Below are 25518 nucleotides of genomic sequence, written 5' to 3' on the forward strand. Positions count from 1 at the left end.
TAAGTTTCAGTATTTTATTGAAAGTAAGCAATAAATAATACTGTGATAAAAATAGTTTATAAGTACTCAGACTGTACATCATTGTTACAAGATCAGAAGATTCAGAGCAAGAGCAGGAATAAAAAACAACAACAGCAACATGATTTGCATTGTGCATAAAGGACTAAGTCACAAAAACAAGAAACAAACTACTTTAAGCTTTAACTACATGTTGAGTGAAAAAACTCTTTGGTTCCTACTCATTCGCGAAGAACGAGGTGGAACCTGTGTTGTGAGCAGACAGGTTAAACTTACACAAGATGAGCTTTGCCAAGAGCAACTGATAAACACAACATGGATGAGTAATAATAAATAAGAGCAGACAACAGAAGAGTTACACATAAGGCTTGACATGAAATCTTCATACAAAGCGTTTTTAAAAAAGGTCTGTGGGTTGTTGACCGTCGTCTAGTCACAGGGATCGACTGAGGCCTCGGTAAAGTTGGTCCATTGAAGGAGTTTCCACGCATTCGACTCCTCTGCACGTTTGAAGTCCTTGAGCAGAAGTGAGTCTCTGTGTCCCTCCAGAGTGAGGAAGGTTTGTTTTGTTAAAGGGATTTGTTGAGTGTGCAGGTCTGGATATGTCGCAACACGAGTTTCCATATGCAAGCTCACCTGCAGAGAACCTGGACCTCGGCTTTCACTCGCGGCAGCCTTCAGCTCTTCTCTTTGCTACTATGATATGGCTTTAATTCTCTAATTCATTTTGGTATTGCAGATATGGAGAAAAAAATAAAAAAAAATAAAAGAGAAATGTAAAATATACTGCTTCACATGAGCTGTTGTCACATCACCTGGTTTACCAGCAGTTATTTGAAAGGTGATGGACGACTCAGTGTTGAGAAGGTGGTGAAGCCGTTTGACATCTCCAGCAGTTTGTCTAATATTCACACATCCATTGACCTAAGAGCTGCATTTACACAACGTCACAGGTAATAATCTACAAAAATGACAATAGTTAAAAGGGGCAAAGATATGAATTAAGTTATATCACATATCAAAGTCACTGAACTAATTAAAGTTCAAATCAGAGGAAGAACATACATCTGGTCAATGAAATGAGGATTATAAAAAGATTAGATAAAACGTCTGTTGGTAGAAATATACAAACTCCAGACAGTAGAAACATTCAGTTACATCTGAGAGCTGAGCTTAATACGGGCACAGTGGAGAAGTGATTAAGGGGATAAAGGTGAAAGGTTACACAGTAATTCTAAAATCAATAAAAGTTCCATTGGTTTACATAAATATAACAAATATAGATAAATCTAGCAACGTTTCCTCAAGAGATACTGAGACTGGTGAGTACGGCCTTTTTCTGTGATGACAGAAAAAAAACAAAATATCTTCTAGACTCCTTGCAACTCGTTTCAGTTCATCATCCTAGTCTTGAATGCGGGGAACTCCCCTTCATCTTCAGACCAGCGGCTACCTATAGAAATAATGAGGATAAACTGAGAAGGGGGAGAGATGAGTGGACGAGAAAGGGAGCAGGAAAGAGGCCAGAGATCGGGTGGGGCAGAAATAAAAGGAGAGAGAAGAGGCGTGAAACGTGCGTTATTAAAGCCGAATCTGGCACCAGAAAGCAGTAAGTCCAACAGCCACGCGCCTCGCTGGGTTCACAAGGTTCAGTCTTACCCGTGTGTTAACAAGAGTAGGTCCTGACTGTGGCAGTGTCCAGCCTCTGTATAGACTGACTTCCTGTTTCCATGTAGGCAAAAATCACATGCAGAAACATGCCATTAGTCACAGCATCGAAACCAAAGCAGCTGCCATTCAAGAAGGAGCAAAGAGTCCACAAGCATTCAAGTACGTATCAGCGCTGACTGATTACTGGCCACACAGACGCATGCACGTGGGGAGCTCCTCCTGCTTACCATCCATCGGGCTCCTCTTTGGCTGCGTGGAGGGAGATGCCGTCCCGCTGCCGGTCACTCTGAAGTTGGCGGGTAGAGTATCCGACACGCCTAACGACATTCCCCTCGTATCTTTTGGCCTGAACTTCTTCCTCCATGAAGGAGCTCGGCGGAAGTTCTTATCGTCGTCCTGGAGGCGGCAGCAAAGGAAAGAAACAGGACGTTATTCTCACTTGGCTCGTGCTGCTGTGTTGAGAATGTGTTGTGTCTTCTAGTTTGTCACCTCTTCCAACCTCCTCTCTGTGCCGATGGCCAGCAGGCTGTTGTATTCACGCTCAAGAGCTGCTCTGGCCTAGAAGTAGAAGACAAAACGAGGACGAGCCCAGGGTAAAACATTAATCAGTTTTTAGCATTGTGTTAACAAAATTGTACCATTTATGTGCCAAACTGGTAGCTGGTGAAAAATTAGATAACCTTGACGTCAGGCGGAGCTACGTATGAGCTGCGTGTTTACCTGTGTGTTCTGTGTGGGGATCTGAAGAAGCAGGGCCAGGGTGTTGTGGTCAAATGTCTCGTCAAGGGCGAGCAGCGCACCATGGACCCCACTCTCATACAGATTAGCACTGTACTCTTTGAGTCCGATGGCCTGAACCCAGACGATCACACGCTCGTTGCTCCACACCAGCACATCTGGAACAGAAACGGTGTGGAGTTTGATGGTCGCGCTGCAGTGGTTAGAGCCATTAGACGTAGGTGGGTTCAGTGTTACCTTTATGCTCAAGCTGGGACTCCTCCCTTCTCCTCTCCAGCTCTTTTCTGTCATAGTTGAGCCTCCGCAGACACATCACGCCACACTGGAAACTATTCCTGTTAGAACATCACAACAGCAGCGTTGGTTTAGTCCTTTGTAGCAAATAAGCCATGTAACTTATTCTGCGACATCAATGTCATGAATCTGCTCCACCTGTGGAAGCTGTCCACCATCTTCAACTGTCCACGCAGATCCTTCTTGGTGAGGTGGTCAAGCATGCGGGCGTCCACCAGCGACTCCATGAAGTAGGAGCGGTACTGGGGCAAACCCAGGCTGGGCAGCCACTCGTTACCGATCCACTCATGGTTCATGTCTCCATAGGCCAAAGTCTATGAGCACAGGAGACAGGACTGAGCAAGTGTCTGTGTCAATACATGAACAACACACAAATGTCACTATTTTGAACTTTAAACACTGATTTTAAGAATTACAACTTTATAACTGATTCAAAAATGAGAACTGGCATCCATCAGCAACCAGCCCAGGCCTTAAATGACTTTAAAACATTACTTTAATGTAGAATAATTGGAAACATCAACGTGTCTGTTTTTCAAAAGGTTTCGTAAATGAACATAAAAGAGAAGCCGCGTTCTACATACTGTTAACTACAAAATTCAAGCTTTAGGGTCTCATCCAGTCTCAGCAGCTGGCTCTGTGAGGAGTCTATGCATAAAACCTGAATCTCTACACAACAACCACAAATGACTAAACCTGTGATGACAAAGCAGACGCCACAGACCGCCCTACATCCTGTTATTACTATGGCTATTTTCTACATTGGAATTGGATATGTCCCAGTTTCGCCTAAACTAAACATCATACCAAAAGTCTGGCAGGATGTAAATAGTGTAAAACTGTGAAAGTGCATAAATAAGACTAAAACACTGCAAACATGCTGATTGTGAATGGACACAAATTAAAAAGAGATGCACAGGGAGTGGTGTCTTCTCTCAGATCTACTTAAAGGCAAAGTGATGATAAAGAACGGTCTCTCAAACAGTTAAAACACAGTGAGCACGGGTGGGTTTAGTGCAAACCTGGGCCCAGCTACCCTCGTCATCCTCCTGGTGTTAGCATGGTTAGAGTGAGCATGGTGAAAAGAAAAGACAGGCAGGCGGTTAGTGAGGCAGCAGTGTTGTGTTAGAGCAGCTTGATGGGAAAATAAATACTTCAACACAACAACAAGCCAGACAAACAATGATTAGGCAACAAAAAGCAAATCAAAGGGACAACAACAATAATATGCACTGTGGGAGGGGCTAAAGTGATTAAAGCTTTTATCAAAATACAACTTCCTAATTAATCAACTCTTTAAAAATGTCATCTGAGCAGCAGGAGTCTAATCACCACAAAAACACAGCTAATGTGAAGGCAGACTACTCAACCCACTGCCCACTACCACTGAAATCACTTGTTCCAAGTTGCCATAGAATAATCTAATAATTGTGTGACATATTATCAGTAATGCAGATAAATATTAGAGTGAGCAATGACAACATCCAGAAGGCAACGTGGAACGAGCCCCGAGCAAGAAACTGCCGGTGTCCAGCCAGTCAGAGCAGACTAACCGTGGGAGGTGTGGCTGCCAAAGTTTCCATCTCTTCATGCGTGACCCAAACGTTTCCCGTGGTCTGATTATTTGACACCACCAACCACAAGTGAGAAGCGTGTGGAAAGAAGGAAGAGTGATGAAGGACAGAAAGAGAATGGACAAACCAGAAGAGCTTGAACCATCATTAGTACAGGTTAAAGAGTTAAATGTTAAATATTGTGCTCACACAGAGAGCGTTAGAGTGAGCGTGTGTGTGTGTGTGTGTGTGTGTGTGTGTGTGTGCGTGCACGCGTGCGCACGTGTGGTGACACGCACCGTTCTGGAGGTGGGTGGCGCAGACGGGCTGGTCAGAGACATGATTTCCTGGATGGCCAGGCGTAGTTTCAGGCGATGCAGAGGGTTGCTGATTCCGATCTCCCGCTGAATCTCCGTGTCTGACAGGGCGGACATAATGGCTCCACTCTTCACGTTGGCCCGACACGCAGCCACATACCAAGCTGGCATGCCGACCCACAGCTGGCCAGCGAGGGGGCAGGAAAGTCAGTGTTATCATATCAGGCAGAGTGAAAAGTATAATAAATGGCCGGCGAGGGCAATATTGAGCCGAATACCTCCAACCATGAGACAACGGTTGGCCCATCCCACTGAGCGAACGGCAGACCCTGCCTGCGAGCCTCCTCCAGTAATTCATGCCTGAGATACAGAACAAATGTTCACCCACAAAACCATATGCACATATTCAAGTTCTCTTTTTAACAGACATGGACATATGCCCAAAGACATGACACAACATGCACACTCCAAACAGAGCAGAGGTCTGTGAGAAAACAAGGAAATGGAAGCTGAGGAAGCCTCAAACCAAGACGCACTGGAAGGTGTTTAAAGATATAAACAATTAAAACCTCAAGTGTTTATCCAACATATGCGTTGAGCTTTCAAGTTCAAACAGGATCTGGTGTCAGTTCTGAGGAACGTCATTAGTTGGTTATTAGTCGCTTTGAGAGTCGACTTAGTACAGATGCATTCCTCTACAGCTGCAGGGGAGGTTAAAACATGCACAGGAGGAAGAACTCAGCTCTGAAAATCCTGCCTTCTAACAATCACATTAAGAGGTTGTCATGAAGGAACATTGCCTTTAAGGGACCGTCCCTAAGCGTGATCTTATAAATCATTAACTTGGAACCAAGACAACATAAAGTTAGAAAGAGTTACTGTGTGGCCACTAGGTGACGCCATGTGACAGAGCAACCAGATCTGACTTCAGAAGATTCACACTGTGTCCTCATTTCTCATAACTTATGGAAAACGACGCTCATTTGAACTGTCATTAGGAACATTCCTGTAGCTGTAGCGCGTAATCTCATGCTTTAACAGGGTGACTGCAAGTGGAAAAAGACCCAACAAGTCAGCGCGCACACACATAGTTGTTAGTTGTACTCCTCTGTGGAAAGCAGGGTAGAGAGCAGCATGGAAAGGCCGTCAGACATTCAGAGGGACAGTAGTTTGGGTCCGCAGAGTTACTGGTGAGGTCAATGAGAAGCCAAGTGCGGGGAGAAGATAAGGCAGAGAAAAGGCAATATGAACCGACTTACCCTGTCTTTGGACTACACATGGAATGAGGAGAAGGGGGTGATAAAAAACAAAAGAGGGAGGTTGGCAAAACAAAGAAAGAATGAATTTCTGTGTGTAAGTAAAAGCTAAATGGAAGCAACATCATTCATGGTGTTTGTGGCATTTTTGCACAAAATTAGAAATGAAGGAAAGAACATGGAAAACTAAAAATAACTGCAACGGCAGTGACCGGGTGCCGACTGCTAGGACAGGCGTGAGCACGGGCCGGGGGGTGGGAGGTGAGTGTGTGAAGCAGCTCTGGGCTGTGGTTCAATGCCGTGTGAAGCAGCAGCCGGCTGACATTATACAGACACTCCTAGGAACACCTACTTCTTCTGCAGCTTCCTGTTCTTCTCTGCGGGGCCTCCCAGAGTGCCCATTCCCAGGCCATCCTTTGGAGAACTCTCTGCCTCAGGAGTGCCAGCTAAGAAAAGAACCACCACCATGTTGAGCCAGAAACGCAACGAACAGCACGACACTGGTGTGATATCAGCTGTTATAGACCTGACCTTGGCTGGGAGAATCCTTGCCAGGGAGGCTGGGTCGGCCCTTTTCTTTCTTTCCAAAGAGGCGCCCAATAGAAGACTTGATGCTCTTCTTCTTGGCCGCCTTGTTGAGCGAGTCCTGGCTGCTGTTGCTACTGCTGGGGTTACTACCTTGGCCGTCCTGTAGGCCGGCCAGACTGACAAATGAAAGTGCAAGCGATGATTGGAAAGTGATTAACATGAGAACAATGACGTGTGTGAAGGAATAGTGTTGGTCTTACCCTCGAATATCTCTGATGTCCTCTTGGCTGGCGGCATGCCCTGTGTCTCTGTTGAGGCGCATGGAGCGAGGAGTGGTCGGAGGCGAGGTCTCGCATCGGATAGTGGCCTTGTCATCCTGAGCAGACTGCACGGCGGTGAAGGGGACGCAGAATAAATACACGGCTCGCAATAGTTGCAACAAACAGTTACATAACAGCTATGCTAGTGTCTGCAACCCAGGGAAAAGCTGATGGCTCATGTTTTTTTATGAAGTATAAAGTGACCACAACAACTGTATTGAAGAGAATCTGCAGACTGACCTGAGCTAAAGACAAAGATCATGTAATCAAGCGACTGTTAATAATTTTTTGTACAGCTGTATTATTTTCGCCTTTAGTCCTGTACATGCTTAAATTTGAAAACCTGTTCAACCCTGTTGTCATAGCACCAAGTCACAACGGGTGCTATGCTAGGACATTAATCTAGATTAAACTTCACAATTTGTCACATGTCAACTGTAAAAATGCAGCACTGGACTGTGAAGCTGACTGGACAGGTGTGACTAGTTGGGAATAGGTTTAGCGACATGAGTTCTGACTATTCGTTTAAAAATTTTCACATTTGAGGAGACACAAGCAGACAAATGCAGCATTAAACATTTGTTTTATGTTTGACTGTAATTTTGAATGAAATATTAAGTCAGTCAGTTAGTTCTGTGTGAAACAGTGATAGTAGAAAAAAACCCAAAATCTGGAAACCATAATAATGATGTAGAGGTCTGTAAGATTTGGGGCTTCAAGAGCAACGGCCCCGACCAGCGGCTTTCTAGATTACCTTCCTGCGGTGCTTGCGCAGGTCACTAGGCTGAAGCGTGGCAAAAAGGGAGAGAGGAGAAACGCAGTTAGTGAGACGAAGGAGAAGTGAAACCAAGCCATGCACAACACACTGGAGCAGGAGATCAGAACAACACACAGATTAACACAACACTAGGAAACAGAAACGCAGACTTGCAGAAGTCGGGCGGTGAACCCAAACAGGAGACACTGCAAAGCCACCAAGGCGAGGCCTGGGTCGGGCCTGAGGATGGGTGCAGCCCGGCTCAGGGACAGGCAGGAAACTTCTACATGATCACATCAGGTTAACGTAAATGTGACTGAGCAGGCAGTACGCTGTGTGGGTGGGACATTATAGACTAAAGGCTGTGACTTTATAAAACACAGCTACTACAGGCCTATTTTCCAATGAGGGGGGAGGTATTTCAACCACTGCATTTCTCATAGGCCTGGCATTAGCAGGGCAAAGAAACCATCGCTATGCGAGCTCTTAGTGTTTCTTGCCCCCAGGGATAAAATAGCTAATCACTCATTTCCTTTAGTGAACTGACACAGTTAGGAGAGGGGCATTAAGCGAGCTATAAAAAGAAAACAGGAAGAGGAAATTAAGGGGCGAGAACCACTTTAATTAATTCATATCTGCTTATTTAGGAATGTGAACATTTTTGATGCCACCTTCAAAACCTCCAACAAATATTAACATAATGGAAAACTGCTGTGATGGGTGACCTTTATCAGGGATGACCTGCAATTTCAAGGTGATCATTTGCTGCACTGATCAGCAGCTGAAGGTGAAGCGTTAACTACAGTAAAAAAAGTTGGAAAAGACACGTGAGCAGCAGACACACGCAGGTGAGCAGGAGCTTGCTCTACTCTCCAGTTTCTAAAGCAAACAACTATATTTTTGTTCTCCCAGTGCTTGCCATAAAAGCAGTTCCAGTGAGCAGCAGAGGTATTTCCCTTTGAACGCTTTGTTCCACTAATATGAGACCAGTGCTGGTTCACGTTGCTTGATTTCTCCGCAGTACAGCCCTGCAGAGCGTGAACGACCCGTATCATGGCTTTGTGCCTTTGTATCCCACACATCTGGTGTTTGAGGGACTTCGCCCCAGTCATACTGTTTTTTGTTCAGCCTTAAAGAACAGGTTTTTAAACACCCACTAGCAGGTGTATGACAAAGGCCTCTGACAAACACCAAACACCCTGTAAGACAACATTTAAACTAAAGACTTCATGCTATTATTGTAAAAAGCTAAGTTCTCATTTTCATGAACCAATCATTGCTACATGGCAAATCTGTCATCACATTTCTGCTTGTGTAGGAGTCAAAAGGAACAGAGCAGACAGGAAGTGGCAGACTGCACCCACCCGGAGGGTAAAGCAAGGCAGCTGTGGAGAAATCCCCAAGTACCTGAATGTATGGTGCATAATTATAGGCCTGAGGGGGGGGGCTGAAGCCTGTTGCACCATAGGGCAGGTAAGTTACTGTCTGCTGGGAGAGGGAGCTCTGGGTGATGTAGGAATCATAGCAATATTGCTGAAGGCATAGGGGGTAGTTACATGTATACAAGATTACAGACTGTTAAACACTGAAATATTAGTAGACAAAAAAAAACAACACATTGTTTTAAATTAAAGGCAGGACATAAGTTTTCTTCTAAACGGTTCAACAGGTCAGACACATGGAAGCGAAGAAAGCGTTACCAAGGTCATGACACCCATGCGGTCCAGCTCTCTGTTGGGGCTGCGAGGAATGCGCCTGGGTGTGGAGTGGCCTGATCCCGGGGGAGAGCCACCCAACGATGAGCCCGCACACAGCGATGGAGGGATGGAGCTCATGGAGCGGAAACGTCCTCCTAGGCTGTCGCCACTGCCCACCCGGCACTCAATCTCCTCTGCCCGGATGGCTGTGCTCTCCTTCTCCTCTTGGATCATCCTGCAGGTGAAGACAAAGGGGAGTTACTCCTAGGAGACACAACATTAAAATGACAAATGTCTGGGTCGACCCATAGAGACCACGTTAAACATAGTCATTTAGCCACTGGTACCTAATTTCATTGTTGATAGCATCAAGCTGCTCCTGCAACATAAGGGCAAGGGTCTGTGCATCCGCCTGGCCACCGGGGGACAACAAGTCTACCGAGCTGAAAATAGTCTCCCGGTCCTCCTCCAAGTCTGAAGCATCCATGTCACTCTCAAACGCCTGGGCCACATTTGCCAGGACGTTGGCCTGCTGCATGCGCTCCCACTCCTGCTCGTTCAAGGTCTGTACCTGGATTAATGCGTTCAGGTGTAAAGCAAGGAATGATAGAAAGGAGGAGGACAGCAGATATTGACAGCAGCAAATTATATTTAAAAATAATGAGAGTAAACACAGAGGAAGGATGCGAGAGGAGCATAGACAATACAGAGACAGATGGTTAGACAGATACTCAGGTATGTGTCATTAATGCACCAGACATTTCTATCACATTCACTTACATGTCGCTGATGTCCAGAGAGGAAGCAAAGAAAAAGAAATGGAGAGGAAGATAAGCATCAACAACAAGGATGTGAAACACAAACACTGAAAAAGGCAGAGGGACCAGAACAAGGCACAAGATGAACAACACTAAAGTAAAGCCAGACTCCAATTAATTGGTCACGAGCACAAATGGTTTTAGGTGGAAAATAAAAGGAATCAACATGCTAGTTTGCGCATAAGCAACATAGACCGTGAGTAGCCCAGGGACGATAAATGATCCAAAGACCTACCATGTGGTGCTCCAACTATGACCCTGTTAACAACATTCACATTTCATAGGCCACACTTTCAAACGAGGGCTGACGGGTGCTCACCTTGGATGGCTCGCCCCGCAGAGCTGCAACCCGCCCCTTCTGCGGCCGTCTTAGTACAAGAGCGCTGCCATAATGGTCCGAATTACTGTCCATCATTGAGGAAGCCGACACAGGATATCTGAAATCTGGGGTGCTGCCCAGCTGAGACCGTCTATAAGCATAGAAAAATAAGTCAATCAAACCAACTCTAGAGAACGAGAAGTTTAGGCCATTAATTATAGCGATTAACCAGCTTACCCGTGTAGTAAGGAGTTGCTCCTGCTCCTACCGTGCTCGCTCTCTGCCCTCATAGTCTCTATCTGGATCAGGAGCTGCTCCTAAAGGAGAGACACCATGTTTGCAGGCATTAGTGTTGCCTGTTGACAAACCAAATGTGCACTCATGAATGTAAAAGCCGTGACCTTCTCGTGGTGAGATTCCTCGATCAGCTTCTTGGTGTGCTCTAGTTCCCTGATTAGGGCATTCTTAGGAGTGACAGAAAAAAAAGGAACATTTAGCTGATAAACATATCTTCTAGTTACCTAAAAAATCATTGAGCCACATGAGGCACAGCTTTAGAAGGTGAAAATTAAGTGTTCATCTTGTGACCTATTATAACTATATTAACTATATTGTATTGCTCACCTTGTCCTCGAGAGCAGACATCCTCTCTTTGAGGTGAAGTTGCAGTCGCTCATTGGACTCTGACAGGAGCTTGTCCACCGTCTCAGACAGACGCTTGTTGTGCTCCTCGTTCATCTTTTCTCTCTGCCGGGCCTTGTATGCAAACACATACAACACTTTAAAAAGGTGCACGTGTGTGGACTGTAAGGAGAAGCCTTAAATGACTGGTTCCCCATCTCTCTTACTCTAAGTAACTCCTGGTTCTTCTCCTCCAGCTGGGCCTCCATCTGCCGCAGTCGCTCCTCAACGTTGCCATGGCGTTCCTCTGCCTACAAATGGGGGCAACAATAAATATATTTGTACTAAAATATCATTGACTTTATTCAAAACTCTCCAAGCTAATAAGACTCTGGAGCTAGATCAGATCTCCCCTAGAGGCTGTTATCCATCCTGGAGAAGGTCCTAGCTGAGATCAGCATCATGTTTGCGGTTGAGTTACCCACATCACCCTTCAGTAACCACGCAGGTTTACATTATTTGAATAGAAGAAATAAACCAAAGGCACAAAACAAGCACCACCTACATTAAGAAAGGAGCAAAGCAGCGCAGCCAAGTGAAAGACTCCCACCAACGCATATCTACAACAAGCTTAAAGCTATAGGCTTATATGAACTGTCAGGGATTACAGGTAGTTAAAGTCATACGTCAGCTGGGTCAGCATATACTTGAATAAATAATAAAAAAAATTTATTGACGCAGTTTTCTAGTAGTGCTAATTGGCCGGGACACCAACTGGCACTTCCTGTTTGGGTTATACGACAAACAACGTTTCTGCGTTAGAGGAAAAAAGGCAGAAATACCAGCGTGAAGTAAAAAGCGACAGATCACTAGGACGTGAAACACAGAGGAGGCCATTATTACCAGGATACAGGTGTGAGCTACTACAAAACTTGGCCATCTGGTCTGGCCCTGCACCCAACCAGGCACACTGAATACTTTTATTTTTGTTCTAAAGTTCTGTAAATGTAAACACCAGTGTTATTTTCTATTGACCTGGTTAAGTTCAGAAACAGAACAACACAGTTTTCCAGTGTCCACTAGAAAAGATTTAGCTAGATGAGCAAAACAGGTCTACCTTCTGAGCCTTAGTGTCTTTTGAGCCACAGAGAGCACACTAAGGGTTTGACAAGAAGGTGGTTGTAGGGTGAAGTTCCACGGAACAAACAAAAAGCAGAGACATTTAATGTGAGACTCAACACAATTAAAAACATAGATAAAAACAAGGCAACGTCACTGTTTGTAGCTTCAGGACAGATGAGAGAAACACATCGAGGGAGTCAGCACTTCTGCCACATAGTGACTGACTCAATAATGTCTGTGTTTAAGAAGTTTAAGAAAGGTTCTCACACGGAGATGCAGTGTCAGGCACTGACCATGTCTTTTGTACTAATTTGTTGGTTTTGTGTATGAGCACGAATAAATAGAAAAAAACAGACTATACAGACAGAAACACCTGCCTACTGATGACAGACACATTTTGGTGCCAGACTCTACACTAATAAGGTGCTAAGCTGCCTGTGTATGTCCACTAGCAGCAAGTGTTGTACAAGACAAAAGCGCAAACTATAAATGGATGAAATCACGAGCCAAGTCTAAAAATAGGTCCCTGTGGATATTAAGGGTAACATAAACAGTGGTTTCCTCAGCTGCCTCCTCTTGGAGAGTCCAGCCATGTAAAATGAACAAAAGTCCCAAGAGCAGTCAAGTCAACTGTTCTAGTTATAATTAAATAACTAATTACAACTAAATGCACATTCTGTAAACCTCTTCAGTTGCCACAATTTCCCCCACAACAGATCTGTCCATGGAAGATCGGAACCAAAGATGAGGAGGAGACAAAAAGTCAAGGAGTGAGCCGGTGTGGTACCTTCGTAAGAGCAGCCACCCTTTGTGCCAGCTCTGCCTCCACCTCAGGCAGAGTCTCTGCCTTGCGAAGGGTCTGCTGCAGCTTCTGCTCAGCCAGTTCCAACTTCTCCTGAAGTTGTCGGTTTCTGTCTTCACTCTACAAACAAACCAACCAAATGCAAAGTGTCATTAGCACATCTATGCTGCATTACAGACTCAGCATTTACTTTCAGTTCCTCAAGGTGAAAAGAAGCCTCCCGGCCAGAGAAAGAAAGGGGGGTGACAAAAGAAGATGGAGATGGGATGGGTACGGGCAGGAAGTGGGGAAGAGAGCATTCATAATGAAACAAACACAGACAAACCCGTATGAAAAGAGAAGACGACATGGCTCCCTCAGTGAGCACATTTAAAGAAACAAGCCAGTGTCTTCAGGCTGCCCATTCAGCGCCTGCTGCGCTGTCAGTGCTTGAATACAGCAGGAATTCATTAGCAGAACTGCAGGCCCTTCCCACTGGAACACAGCTCTGAGCCTGAAACACTACAATCAGCTAAAGCCTTAGCTGTTCCCACATGATAGGAGCAATGAAATACCAACCTGTCGGTAGAGGGAGTCCTTGTTGGCAACTTCATTCTCCAGCTTGTCATTGAGGTCATGGACAGAGGTGGCCTCCCGCTGTGCTGCCAGGTAGCGTTTCTCCAAAGTGGTGATCCTCTCCTCCATGTCTTCTTTCTGAGCCATTGACTATTAAAAACAGATACACACTTACATTACTTACATGTACCATCTACACATGCAGCCAAGACATTAGTTAGTGCAACCTGTTACTCAGGTGAAAGTGCGGTTCCTCTCCTGCCTACCTCTCTGAGGTCTCTCTGTAACCGAGTGTTCATGTCTTCAGACTTGATGAGGTCCTTTCGAGCCGTGTCAAGGTCTTCCTCCAGTTCGCTGATGCGAGATGCCATAGTCACCATACGCTCCTTCATCTGGCCTAGATCTGCTGCCTGGCGGTCCACCACCTCCTGCAGCTCACCGACCTTCCCAAACCCCAGGCCCGACTCATCCTCCTGACTCAGTGAACCATCGGACGACCGCTGTTGGTGAGTCAACTGTTTTAGCACATGCGTGCACACATACACACAACATATGCAATACAACAAGGACTCCATGAGCAAATCAGTTCCCTATCAAACATCTGAATACGAGGTCAACTTCATTAACCTGTGCTCACCTCTTACAGGGTTCAGTGCACTGTTATACATGTAATAACCATGTGATGCCAAGTCAGTAATACACAACTGCACTATGGAGTTCAGTATTATGCTTAGCTGTTTATTAGATTATACAATATATACTCATCCATTAAATAAAACCTTTTTACATTTTAGGGGAACACCCTCACGAACATCGTGTTTAGCAATGCTCATAACCTTTTACACTGCTTGGCAGAAACCTCACCTTGCCATTAGTGCTCGGTGCGTTTTCAGAGTTGTGGTTCACCTCACTGGTTCCATCTGCCAGGCCTCTCTTCTGGCCGCTCTGCTCCCTGAGGTATGCCAGCTACAGAAAACAGCGGTTTGGTAACGCTCATCTGCTTGTAATAGCATTCTGACCAGTTATCTGGGTAATTACCTCAAGGCACAGAACTCTTTTGCTGCCTCTTTTTGATCAGTGGTGGTGGTGCCAGTTATTATTTTATTATAATATATTACATCATTGTAAATCAACAACAACATGCACAGATGAGGACACCCAGCAGCTGAGAAATAGGACCAGAGCCTTGAGTTCAACCCACAATTATTCCACAATGCAAATTCCCATAAATACACAAACCACATCATCAGACTGCACCAAATAGCAAAGCATTAAGAAACCAAACAGCCCATGTATGCTAAAGAAGGACAGCTTCTAATAAACTGTCTGGTTTTGGTGTGTGATTCTAGGCTGGGTACAAGGAACAAAGCTGGCTCCAGCATGAAGTGATACAGTATGAAGCAGAAATGAAATCTAGGCCACTTCCTCGAGATCCTCTGGGCCTTTTGTCAATCCTAATCCCATCAATAGGCAGTGGACTGAATACACACATGTGCACTTAGGGGTCCTTGAATATCATTTTTAGACAAAGTGTGAATATTACAAGCAAAAATTTAGTTTTGGAGAGTGTGGCAGGTCAGACGCACAAGGAGGTAGCTGGGTTTCCCCTCTGACTGTCTTTAGCTTACTTCTTTGTGTGAGATGGTGAGTTGTTCCTCCAATGCACTGCATCTTTCCAGGGCAACGCGTAGTCGCTCTCTTACCTGTGAAACAAATGCCACACGCAAACAGCTAAAATTAACATTTCACAACAAAGACATGTTGAGACAAAGACGGACACGCTGGTACCTTTTCGTCTAGGGCTTTGTGGTGTTCAAAAAGTGACTTTAGGGCTTTAAGGACCTCGACTTCACTTGACACGCCTGCCGGAGACTGAGCCTGTCTCTTCACCACCGTCATCCTCAGGCTACGCTCGTGCCGCGACACCAGGCACTCTAGGTGTTCCAACAGGAGCTGGAAACACAGGGGACCAAGCAAATAGAAATCAGCTTTTATTGGCAATTACTTTAGAACCAATTTATAATAAATGACTAATGAATTAATATTTATAGCTATTAAAGGCCAGAACTTAGCAACATATTTTGATGAATCTTATTTTAACTTGCATCTGATATTAACTAAAGGCTTTTCTTACAATAAGATGTGCAAGTGTCATAGTCAGACACAGCTATTGCTCCTTTCACACAAACAGCTGACTCATGAGATTTAATGTCAGCGGTTTGGATATTTTCATGATGAGCAATTTGCCACACCCATACTTTTTGACAATGGTTTCAATTATAAAACATAAATTTCAAATAAATCAACCAGCTTTACGCAATGATGTCTACCCCAAACAGAAACAAACAGGACTCTGAGTTTGCAAAAGTTGTGTCCGGATTCAGTGAGCAATACCTACTGCATCAGAACATCAACTAACCCGTGTGTTGTTCCTCTCAGCCTTCAGTTCTGAAATCTCCTCCTCCTTCTCCAGAAGCTGTTCCCGGCATACGTTCACCTCCTTTGTTAGTGCTGCAAACTCCTACAACAGAAATGAAAAAATGTAGTAACATGTAACACTTCTTAACAAACCCAGTTTCATGCTGCTTATGGGATAATAACATGGAGATGTTTAGAAATATAACTGTTTATGCTTTTAGGCTGACAACACACCTGAAAGGTCACATCTGGTAATAAGAGATTACAGATGCCTCTGGCACAGCTCCTCTGTTTTATATTGTTAGACTTAGTGTCATTGTGTTACACAACGACTGTCTGGACAAACACCAATCTAAGAAGACTTTAAAATGGACTTTAGCAACAATCTGATAGTAAAAAAAAAGAAGGGAGAATAATTGTGACCTCTCTCTAATAGCAAATACACATTAGTCTCTGAGAAACCCAAGAACCCATGATACTGTACACGCACGCGCAGACACACACAGACTGCTTTTAGGGATTACATGCATGGTTGGACTTTAAGAATGTGCCATCCTGATTTTGCCCTGTAGCACGAGCTTGTTGGGGAGAGGCCTTGCTGCATTTCCGAGCGTGCATGCACTGGTGGGGGTTGAAGGGTTGCTGGGACCGATCGCTCTTTTCTTAATCAACACAACTATTCTCTCCTCTTCACTCCAGTGGCTGCCACAGACTCTCCTCCACTGAAGGAGAAACGGGGGCCTGCTATTGGCTCTCTGCTGGCCAATTAGAGAGCAGAAGAGGAAAGCCCAGAGGTAATTACAGAGTGGCTTACTTCCTACATTCCAGAGTAGACACTGAAGTGTACAGCAAACCCACGATCTTTCTATGCCTCCATTTTTAACCTAATGAATGCAACATAATTATCAGACACAATGGGAGGTCTGCCTTGTACACTAGGCAGACCATGTAGGCACCACTATAGTAAGTAAAAATTACAAAATACAAGACAGGACGTGGATAAAATAACCTGGTTAAAGCTTTAATACATGCAACTGCAGGAAGATCCCATTTCTCCCTGCAGGACAGTAAACTGGTGTCTGGCTCAAAAAGTGACCTGCTGATAGAAGTGGACCAAGCTACTCTATAAGCCTTAAACAGGGGAGGGGATTAAGAGGGGGCACAGGGATGTGTGCCGACCTATTAAAGAAACAGTGTACGGAAACACAGAGGAACACACAAAGCCTTCTCACTGCTCCTCACCCACAGATCATCCGATCATGTGTGCTGTAAACGGCTGAATGAAGGGCAGTGCCTTCCAAAACACACAAAACAGGCAGGTATCACACTATTATTAGTGTCCATCCTCTGGTTTGTGGTACAAAGGAATATTTTCTTTGAGCAGAGGTGCAAGAATGGAGGCCAGAAACCAGCAAAACCAGAACAAGATAAAATAAACTCAACAGCAGCATGCTTGAAACAGGAAAATGCTTTAAATTAGGTATATTGAAATGTATCCGTAGGAGGCTACGGCGTAGCTTAATTTGTTTAGTTTTCTCTCCACCACACAGTAACTGATGGCCAGGCCTAATAAAGGTTTTCCTGTCCAACACTGTACCATCATCCCACTCCAATGAGTGGAACCAACATAATGACTTTAGCCGTTCTTAAAAGCTTACAGCGCGCTGAAAGCTGACACTGTGCACAGGGCATATGTTCTCCTACAGGAGGAGTCGCTGTCAAAAACTAATTAGTCACCACAGCGGCTCCTGTTCGGAGCCACTCAGCCAGGCCAAGAGAAGAGTCAGAAAAAGGCAGATTCCTGGTTTTACCAGTTTTTTCTTTTATTGACATAGTACTGCTGGCTCATAATGATGTAACCAGGGTTAGTTTGTGTGCTGTCCTATACTTTTTGCCCTTTGAATACCATAATGAAGAATACAAATGTGTCCAAACTTTCACGTTCAAATGTTCTGGTAAAAATGAGTAGTGCATGTATTTTCTTAGGGCTGATGTCCGCTTGGTCACTACTCCCATCATAATCTGTTTTTTAAATAATTAAACAGCATGAACGTTTTTGCAGTTTTCAGTTTTCTCTCTGCCTCAATAGGTTTCGGTTCTTCCAAATCTAAACACTTCCTGTTGCCTGCTTGAAGTAATGAAAGGAGCACCCATCGAAAGCTTTTCATAGGGAAGTAGCAAAAGGCCCTAAAACCCCTAAACATGGACAACTAGCGGAGGTTTCACAAACAAAAATTGTAAAGATTTACATTGACTTTGATCGTGGGAAAGAGAACAACCTGCTAGCTATTACACGAATCCTTCAATTATTAAGAGGCATAATGGTCCATAATAATAACTTGGCTCTGGGCAGCAGCTACTTTACTAAAACAAATTCAGTCATTGACTGTGGCTGACCTTTGGGTCAAACTAAAGGAGGAGTTACTAATTCTGCTTACACTGGGCCAACGGCTACACTTGCACCCTGTCACTTTAACGTCAGTGTGTGGAACAAGCCGGTCTTTGTGCGTCCATCTCACCACTGTGCTCTCTCAATTCACGCTATTGTGACACTGACCAGAATACAGAATTGGATCGCTGCAGTAAATTGGCCTCTTCAAAGACAGACAAAAACAACATCTCATTTGCTGTCACACAAACACACATAACAGTGTCTCAGGTAAATTTGATGTAAAGCTGTGAACTTAAACTTCACCGATCTTCAATGGGGGTTGTCCTAAACGATTTTGGGTAATATTTATGAATAAAGGGACACTCAGATTGCTCCGTAATTTGCTATGCAGAGAAGTCATTTATTTCTCCCATAAGACGCCTCGGCAGATTGTTTGCCATGGGCTCAAAAACTACAACTAGTGCTTCTGGTTTTCTCTCTACCTGCCCAGCAACGATCAGGCTGAGAAGGGGCGGAGCTAGCCTGCTGGAGCGCAACTGCTCTATATGCCATTGTTTTTCCTAGCATACGCGTGCAGCACTAATATTCAATGGCTGAATGTCCCATAGTAAATTATTTAGAAGACAGCAAGTTCTACAGCAAAGTCTTATATTTGTGGTTAGTTGTTTGAGCCAGAGTACAGCGTTGACGAGTTATGCCATTTGGAGGAAGACGAGGCTGCCCATGAGCCGAGAGACCAGGAAGTACTTGTAGTCTGTGAGGCAAAATGGCCTCTGGTCTGTTTCAGATGCTTTTTGCAGAAGAATAAATGATAATTTCTCTGCATAGATAATATGGAGTGTACGGAGTGTCCCTTTATTCTGAAATACTACTGAACATCGTTTTGGTCAAACCCCATTAAAAATATGTGAAGTTTTCCTTTAAGACCAGAAAATTGACTTTGGAAAATTGTTTTAGTTTCAGCTTTAGTATGTGCCCAACCATTTTTTGTACTAACGGTTGGTACTTTCCATTTCCAGTCAGAACAGCTGTTCGTTTCCTAACAGTGTTATAATGGAGAGTAAACAGGTAGTCTTCCAGCCTGTGATGGGCACTGATTCCACAGTGTTGACATTAGTGGGAAAGAGTGGGATCAGCCTTGATCAAGACATAAGGGTTGGTAGACTGACAGGTCACAGGAGGATCCATTACTCAGTCCAACCAACCTGGATGGTATTTCATCTCAGGTACCTAAAGACAGAGGAATGTCTGGTTTCCACATCCACCAACAACCTGGTAGAACTCAGCATGTTCCCAGGCCACAAAATCCCTGCTTTACAATAAGCCGCTTGTTGTTTGTTCGAGTTAAAATCTGCTTTTACACAATGGCTGTAAACTTGCAAATAAATGAAACAAATCTATTTTAGGACAATGTGGATTTCATATTCCACAAGCCCAAAGCAAGACCCAACAACTAGAGCCCATATCACCACTGATATCCCAGGTCACAAAAGCTAGAACAATTATCGGAGGGGAAAAAGCTTTGGTTTGTAAGGTTTACAGCAAGTTGACTGACAGCAAGCACATGAAAGACATAGTGAAGTCACACTACTGTCTGGATCAAATGTAAGTAAATGCAGCACATTAGTTTTAGAACGATAAGCACAGACAGAAACTGAGCTCTGAAACTGTACACAACAGCCAAGTGCTTCTTTTAAATCAAAAGACACTTTCCCCAAAGGTTTGGTAAGGGAACTCTTTAATTCAACCTAATTGAACAGCTGAACTTTATTATATGTGTTTGCAAACTAGTAATTAAAAACCAAGTTTCTGTGTTTTGAAGAACTTATATTCACTCATTCAAATGAGTGCAAAATAAAAACTGATCAACATAGAAAATATTGTGCACAAATAATGTTCCATCACTTCATTCAACTTAGTCTGTTTAATGACATCATCTGTTACCCAATTCATTTAATAATTAAGGGGAGTTGTTGTAACTTTCGCTATCTGTATGTAAGTGGAAACAAAGCAACAACAAGTGTGTAGCTAATTGGCTCCATTCTTTCCGTTTTACTACCCCAAGAGTTATTAAAGCTGTTTTACAGCACAGCCACACACCCAGTGGACGCCCCCTTCAAACAATGCTATAACAAGCCTCAAAGGACAAACTCTGGCTCCTAAAATAGCATCACCAAGAAACGTACAACTGGCCTCCCACAACGTGTCATTTGATTGTTGGAGAGTCAGTCCGGTGTAGCCTGCGCAGTTTATGTTCACCAAAAAAAGGAGCAAATTCATCCACAAGAGCTCTTCTGAAGAACAGGCTGCTGACGTGTGAGCAGTGGTTCTGGAATGTTGGTGCATTCCACACATGGGTACTCTCACCAGGATGAAGGGAAAGTCACCTCCCCTCCACCAGCTAACATCAGACTCTCCTCAATGCAGCAGCCCACTATTAAATAAGAGTCTTAGAGAAGTAGGTTCATAATCAAACATAAGTAGGTGCAGTTTTCCAAACTAACCACAAATACATCTAGCCTTTGTTGTTTTCACATCACTAATAAGCCAAGTGTACAGTAAATGTGACAGATTCTTTCCACGCTTTGAAGACAAAAATGGAAAAAAGAGACACGTGTAGCTAAACGCGTCAACATAAAGTAATCAAGCCCAGTAATAAAAAATTCGCTTCACTTGGCCTCTCTGCTCAAGCTGAAATAAATTGTGTCTTAATCTGCTCCTTAGAGAGAGTTTGTAGTGTATTTCATACTAATTTTTTCTGAGGCAATTAAATGCCACATTTACATAACGCTTAAGGTTTTACGTAAGTGAAACAACAAAGATGCTGGACAGTGGTATTTACACCAGATTACCGGGTATAGAGGGCTTCTACAATTTTAAAAGCTGGATTTTCTTGCTCTCCACATACAAATCCCAGGATGCTTGGCAAACAGCTGATCAGCTGACAACAGCTCACGCACACGACCTTTCGCACCGAAGGTCTTCGCTACTCCTGTGATAAACAAAACTTAAAGGGGACGACTGTATTCAGCAGAAGCAAAATTAATTTGATAGAGATAATTAATTATCTATAGGTAAATTATTATTTACTGCACCACAATCATGGAAGACAAGTGGGAAAACCCAAAATGTGTGAATGTTTGTGAACAAGCTTACAGCTTGTGACCCTGAATAAATGTTTCACTTACTGTTACACAGTACAAACAAATGTCTATGACTAGTTTATTTTCTGAATTTGAATGGATTAATCTGCTGAAGTGTTCCATGCATTTGCAGTGTAAGTTTACATTGTTTTTATAAAATATTCAACAACAGCTTGACCTTCCACAGACGCCAAGTCTCTGATGAGATCTGACTCCTGCTCTTACTTTACATAGTATGTAAACACAGTGGGGAGCCCATGCCAACAGTGCTCCATACTAGCATGTGTGAATGCCACCGATGACATGTTCTAACTGTACATGTTTACCATCAAACACTTGTTTCTGCTGTAGGGTCGTCATAAAAACACAGCAACTGGCTTTTGATGTTGTTTCATGCCTGCTTAACTACACCACTCACCATTGGATGTTCTAAGAAGCTGCTCTTGTGTCTGTGCAGACCTTTGTGCTTTCAGTACAGCAATCACTACATTCCAGCGTGAGGCTGTGCACTCTTTGCATGCTTATCAGTTACATCCCACACACAAACACTGACGTATTTTGATGAAACTTATATGCTGGAAGCAGGTTTAATGCATAACTAGCAGTGGTTATGCATCATTAAGAGTTGGAAACCAGATCTCTTAGTTTTAAACAGTAGAAACATGAGTCAATAATATGACAGCAAGCAGATGGCACAAAGTAGGATCAAGATTCCCTCCACGTTATATTCAAACAGCACAAAGAGAATCAGAGCTATAACAACCCATTGTGCAGAGCTGTGTTCACACAGGCGGTGCCCATTTGAGCCAGTTGTCACGTGTTAGATTTAAGCACATCAGCATTATCATGGTGAAAAAGGCTTCTCTACTCACCTGTGGCAAAGCAGTGTTAAGTTGTCTCTGCAACGAGTCCCTTTCATGGCTAACTTCATGGAGTTTGCCCTGAGTCAACCCCAGGTTCTCCTGAGTCTCTCTTAGTGTCTCCAGAAGACGATCTCTCTCCTCCAGCATGGACACCATCAGTGACTCAAAGTGGCCCTCTGAGTCCGACTGCAGTGGGGAGCCAGAGCCCCGACGACCGGTACCACCACCCCCGCCAGGCCCTTCAGCCTCGCTGATGGTGGGCATCACCTCGCACATCATCTACAACAAAAAGTGGGCCAGAGGAGGCAGCAGAGGAGAGGAGGAGAGAGGAAGCTGTTTAGATTCACAGGGACAAATTAAAATATGAGGCAGGGGATGAGAGAAAAATACAGCACTAGTAAGCCAGACAATTAACAGTAACATTTAAGTAATAAGAAGTCTGACTTGTAATGTAGGGGACTTAATCCTCTCAGCCTACAGGTTAGTTGGAGTTCACCCTAAAAAACATTTTTGTCATTAAGTCTCCTGCCTCTTTGTAAATCTGTGTAAAGTGTACACAACCATTGTCTAGTACCAGATAAGCGCTGCTTGTCCAGCAAAGGATCATTCCTACACAAAAAGCATCCTAATGAACACCAGAATGCTGATTTGGACAACAATCACAACAGCAAGCCAGTAATTTGAAAAAAGAATAACAATGCCCTGCAGACTTTGCCTCAAAGTAGTACAAATAATAAATAACTTGTAATTAAGTTTAAAAACAAAAAGAGTTGTGTTGTGTTGTGTTGTAAAAGCCTTGATTTTAAGATTGGAGACAACACCCAGGACAGTGGGTACATTAAGTGCAACCACCATGATTTAATCAAAGTACTGTTCAGACAGCAAAGAATCCACCAGTAACACACCTCATTCACCAAGTAAACATAAAATGGAGCTAGTCAGCTAAACCCACCTACTGACTGATAAAAGTTAACTAGAAAAGAATTAATGAAAGCAATCTTAAGTAAAGTGACTAATGAACTGATGTCCTTAAAATCAATCACAGGCAACTATGATGTGAACCTTGGTGATCTAAGAACAGCTGGGAGGAAGGTCTGGGGAATTAGGGCCAGTCTCAGCACCAAGGGGCTTAGGTCCCCAGGACAGACTGTTAGACTAAAAGCCATGAGTCATGTGAGGCGGATTTAACATACCTACAAGGAACAGCAATTTGGACCAAGTCAAGTAAGAACCTTGTGGCTGCCAGAGCTGTCTTGCATAGTCTGAGACGTGTGAGTTCAGCACATTAACACATGGCAACAAGGTGCAAAGTTCACTAAAACCAACGTGAAATCCTTAATTACCCATGAGGTGAATGACATGTGGCCGGTGGTTACATTATATTTGTAGGAGAGAGCTAAACTTAACCCTATCTGTTTAAAAGCAAAACACAAAAGTGATGCTGCATATTGAGGTCAAGCTATTCAGGCTCAGCAATGTTTATGAGAGGGGGAGGGTCATGCAGCATCCATGTGAAGGACTGACAGATGGTGGTTCAGCGTAACTTGGCTCAGGGCACACCAAAAAGGTAAAGATGACAATGCAAGACCTTGAAACAGACCCTTAGGATTTACATATTTCGTTTGTAGAAACAAGGATCCGCATATGGACACAGCTTCAGTGTGTGTATGTTTATATGGTGTTCTCTAGAGGGATTAGCTTACAAAGCCATTGGTGACATTTGTGTTTAAAGTTCTTCTGCGTTCACCTGCGTCTTTGTCTCACCTTTACTAAATAACGTTAATCCAAATGCCTTCGAAATCCACGTTTGTTTGGAGCCCAGATAAATGTCAACAGAGTCCAGATACTCCGACTGTTTGACAGTCTTTTCAGGATTCAAACAAATCCAGATTCACTCCATCCATACGCGGGGGTGCATTAAGGCTGTGAAGCTGCTGGTCCTGTTGCGGAAAACGGATATATTCCCCAAAGGCCTCAAAGAAAACCCCACATAAAGTGAGCGGAGGGGGGGGGGGGGCAGTATTCCAAGTTAGGTCGGCTAACTCTGCGTTAGCAAGCTAGCATTAAATAAGCTGGTGGTTTCGTTGATTGCATATCTGGATTTTGGCAGGAAAAGTGTCTATGTTTGCTTTTTAACGTAAACAGCCATGAAAAAGTTCCAAGTCATTTCACAACAGGTAGACGTGTGTTGATGCAGCTGGGTGACGTGGAAACAACCCCAGCCCCGCTAGCGCTAGCTAATTTGAACCAGAATTCTTTGGCTTGAACTCAGTTTACAGTCGACCGCTAGCCAACGTTAGCCACTAGCCCGCTAGGTAGCTAACTCCTGCTACTTTCATACACCAACTACTTAGATAAGATAACGTTAGTTGCTTATCAGTGCATACGCTCCAAACCATATATAAAAGTAGTCAACATGATAAAATATCTCATAGATACCCATCTTACATATTTGAAAACTATAAAAAGTGCGTTGCGCTACTGAAATGGTAAATCTATAAGTAACGTTAGCTCGTCGGCTAACGTTAGCTTCCCATGGATTCGCTGGGAGTCGCGTCACCACATCACAGGTCGCCTCGAAAACTTCCAGCCAACACTGAGCGTCGACGATGTTTCGGTCCGCCCGGGAAACCCGAAAACTCCAACAAGAATGTATATTCCCCTAGTTTCTATCACAGTTCGTGATGTTCCTTCGGTCCTTCCACCGATAAGCTCCGTCGCCCCGCTCTTCCCTGTCGCCACTGCCTGCCAGCCTCGGCAGTCGGGACAGCCAATGGGGCTCAGAGCTGCTAGCGCCGCTCATTAGCCTGGGAGTCCGGGGAGGGGGAGGGGGGCTACAGGGAGAGGGGAGCGAGGGAGAGAGGCAGAGAGAGAGAGAGAGAACAGCAGGAACCAGGCATCAGAGTCGGCACAACAAAAACACACACACAAAGCAACACACATGTTCATTCATTCTACAGTCAAACGTTTATTTTTCGGGAAAAACATTTATAAAGTCTAAAAAACAACTAAATAAAGTGAGGAATTTTATGGTGATCTGCGTCAATATGTTTCGGTTCCTTCTCCCACTGTTTAGTCTGTTTTCAGTTCGTTCATTGCCATTTACACATAAACTTTACATTGACCTACATCTATTTGTTGCTGGCACTGACGCAGAGAACCACTTCGCCACCTAGCGGCAGATCAACGCAACAACGTACACGTGACCGCTAGCGCTATTTACAGGCGACAGAAAGAACGAGGGGGCGGGGCCAGTCATGTTACGTCATTTATTTGAGGAGAGCCAGTCGTCCCAGCTGAGCCTTCATGTCCATGT

At 44.1% G+C, this 25518-nt stretch overlaps 1 protein-coding gene across 8 annotated transcripts; it reads right to left on the reverse strand.

The window, feature by feature from the left end:
- ppfia1 (PTPRF interacting protein alpha 1) lies at positions 1-24989 on the reverse strand. Of its 8 annotated transcripts, none has more exons than XM_055507301.1 (31): positions 23967-24989; positions 22212-22481; positions 15806-15907; positions 15175-15339; positions 15015-15089; positions 14251-14352; positions 13653-13886; positions 13390-13536; positions 12817-12951; positions 11135-11218; positions 10911-11042; positions 10688-10750; positions 10524-10603; positions 10287-10437; positions 9497-9720; positions 9153-9384; positions 7450-7479; positions 6636-6760; positions 6379-6551; positions 6200-6293; positions 4870-4951; positions 4574-4774; positions 4275-4337; positions 3744-3770; positions 2860-3035; positions 2665-2762; positions 2410-2585; positions 2179-2247; positions 1917-2085; positions 1678-1740; positions 1-1471 (listed from the first exon to the last, which is right to left on the reverse strand). In XM_055507301.1, exons 2-30 carry the CDS (start codon positions 22479-22481, stop codon positions 1685-1687), a joined length of 3735 nt encoding a protein of 1244 aa, XP_055363276.1. In that variant the 5' UTR covers positions 23967-24989; the 3' UTR covers positions 1-1471; positions 1678-1684. The 8 variants fall into 8 exon arrangements, with proteins under 8 accessions (XP_055363276.1, XP_028999468.1, XP_055363275.1 ...); XM_029143635.3 differs by having other exon boundaries at positions 1-1493; XM_055507300.1 differs by lacking the exon at positions 1678-1740.
- Positions 24990-25518: the final 529 nt, after the last annotated feature.

The sequence above is a fragment of the Betta splendens genome, chromosome 3 (assembly GCF_900634795.4).
Source record: "Betta splendens chromosome 3, fBetSpl5.4, whole genome shotgun sequence".
In the NCBI taxonomy this organism is placed as follows: Eukaryota; Metazoa; Chordata; class Actinopteri; order Anabantiformes; family Osphronemidae; genus Betta; species Betta splendens.

What these genes read in the sequence shown, in the direction of transcription:
- ppfia1 (XM_055507300.1), bottom strand. Translation starts at nt 22,481, where the DNA reads ATGATGTGCGAGGTGATGCCCACCATCAGCGAGGCTGAAGGGCCTGGC. An exon ending in CACCGAGCACTAATGGCAAG is followed by an intron (nt 13,887 to 14,250) that starts GTGAGGTTTCTG and finishes ACTCACCAACAG; the next exon opens with CGGTCGTCCGATGGTTCACT. An exon ending in TGCGGGGCGAGCCATCCAAG is followed by an intron (nt 9,721 to 10,286) that starts GTGAGCACCCGT and finishes GCATTAATCCAG; the next exon opens with GTACAGACCTTGAACGAGCA.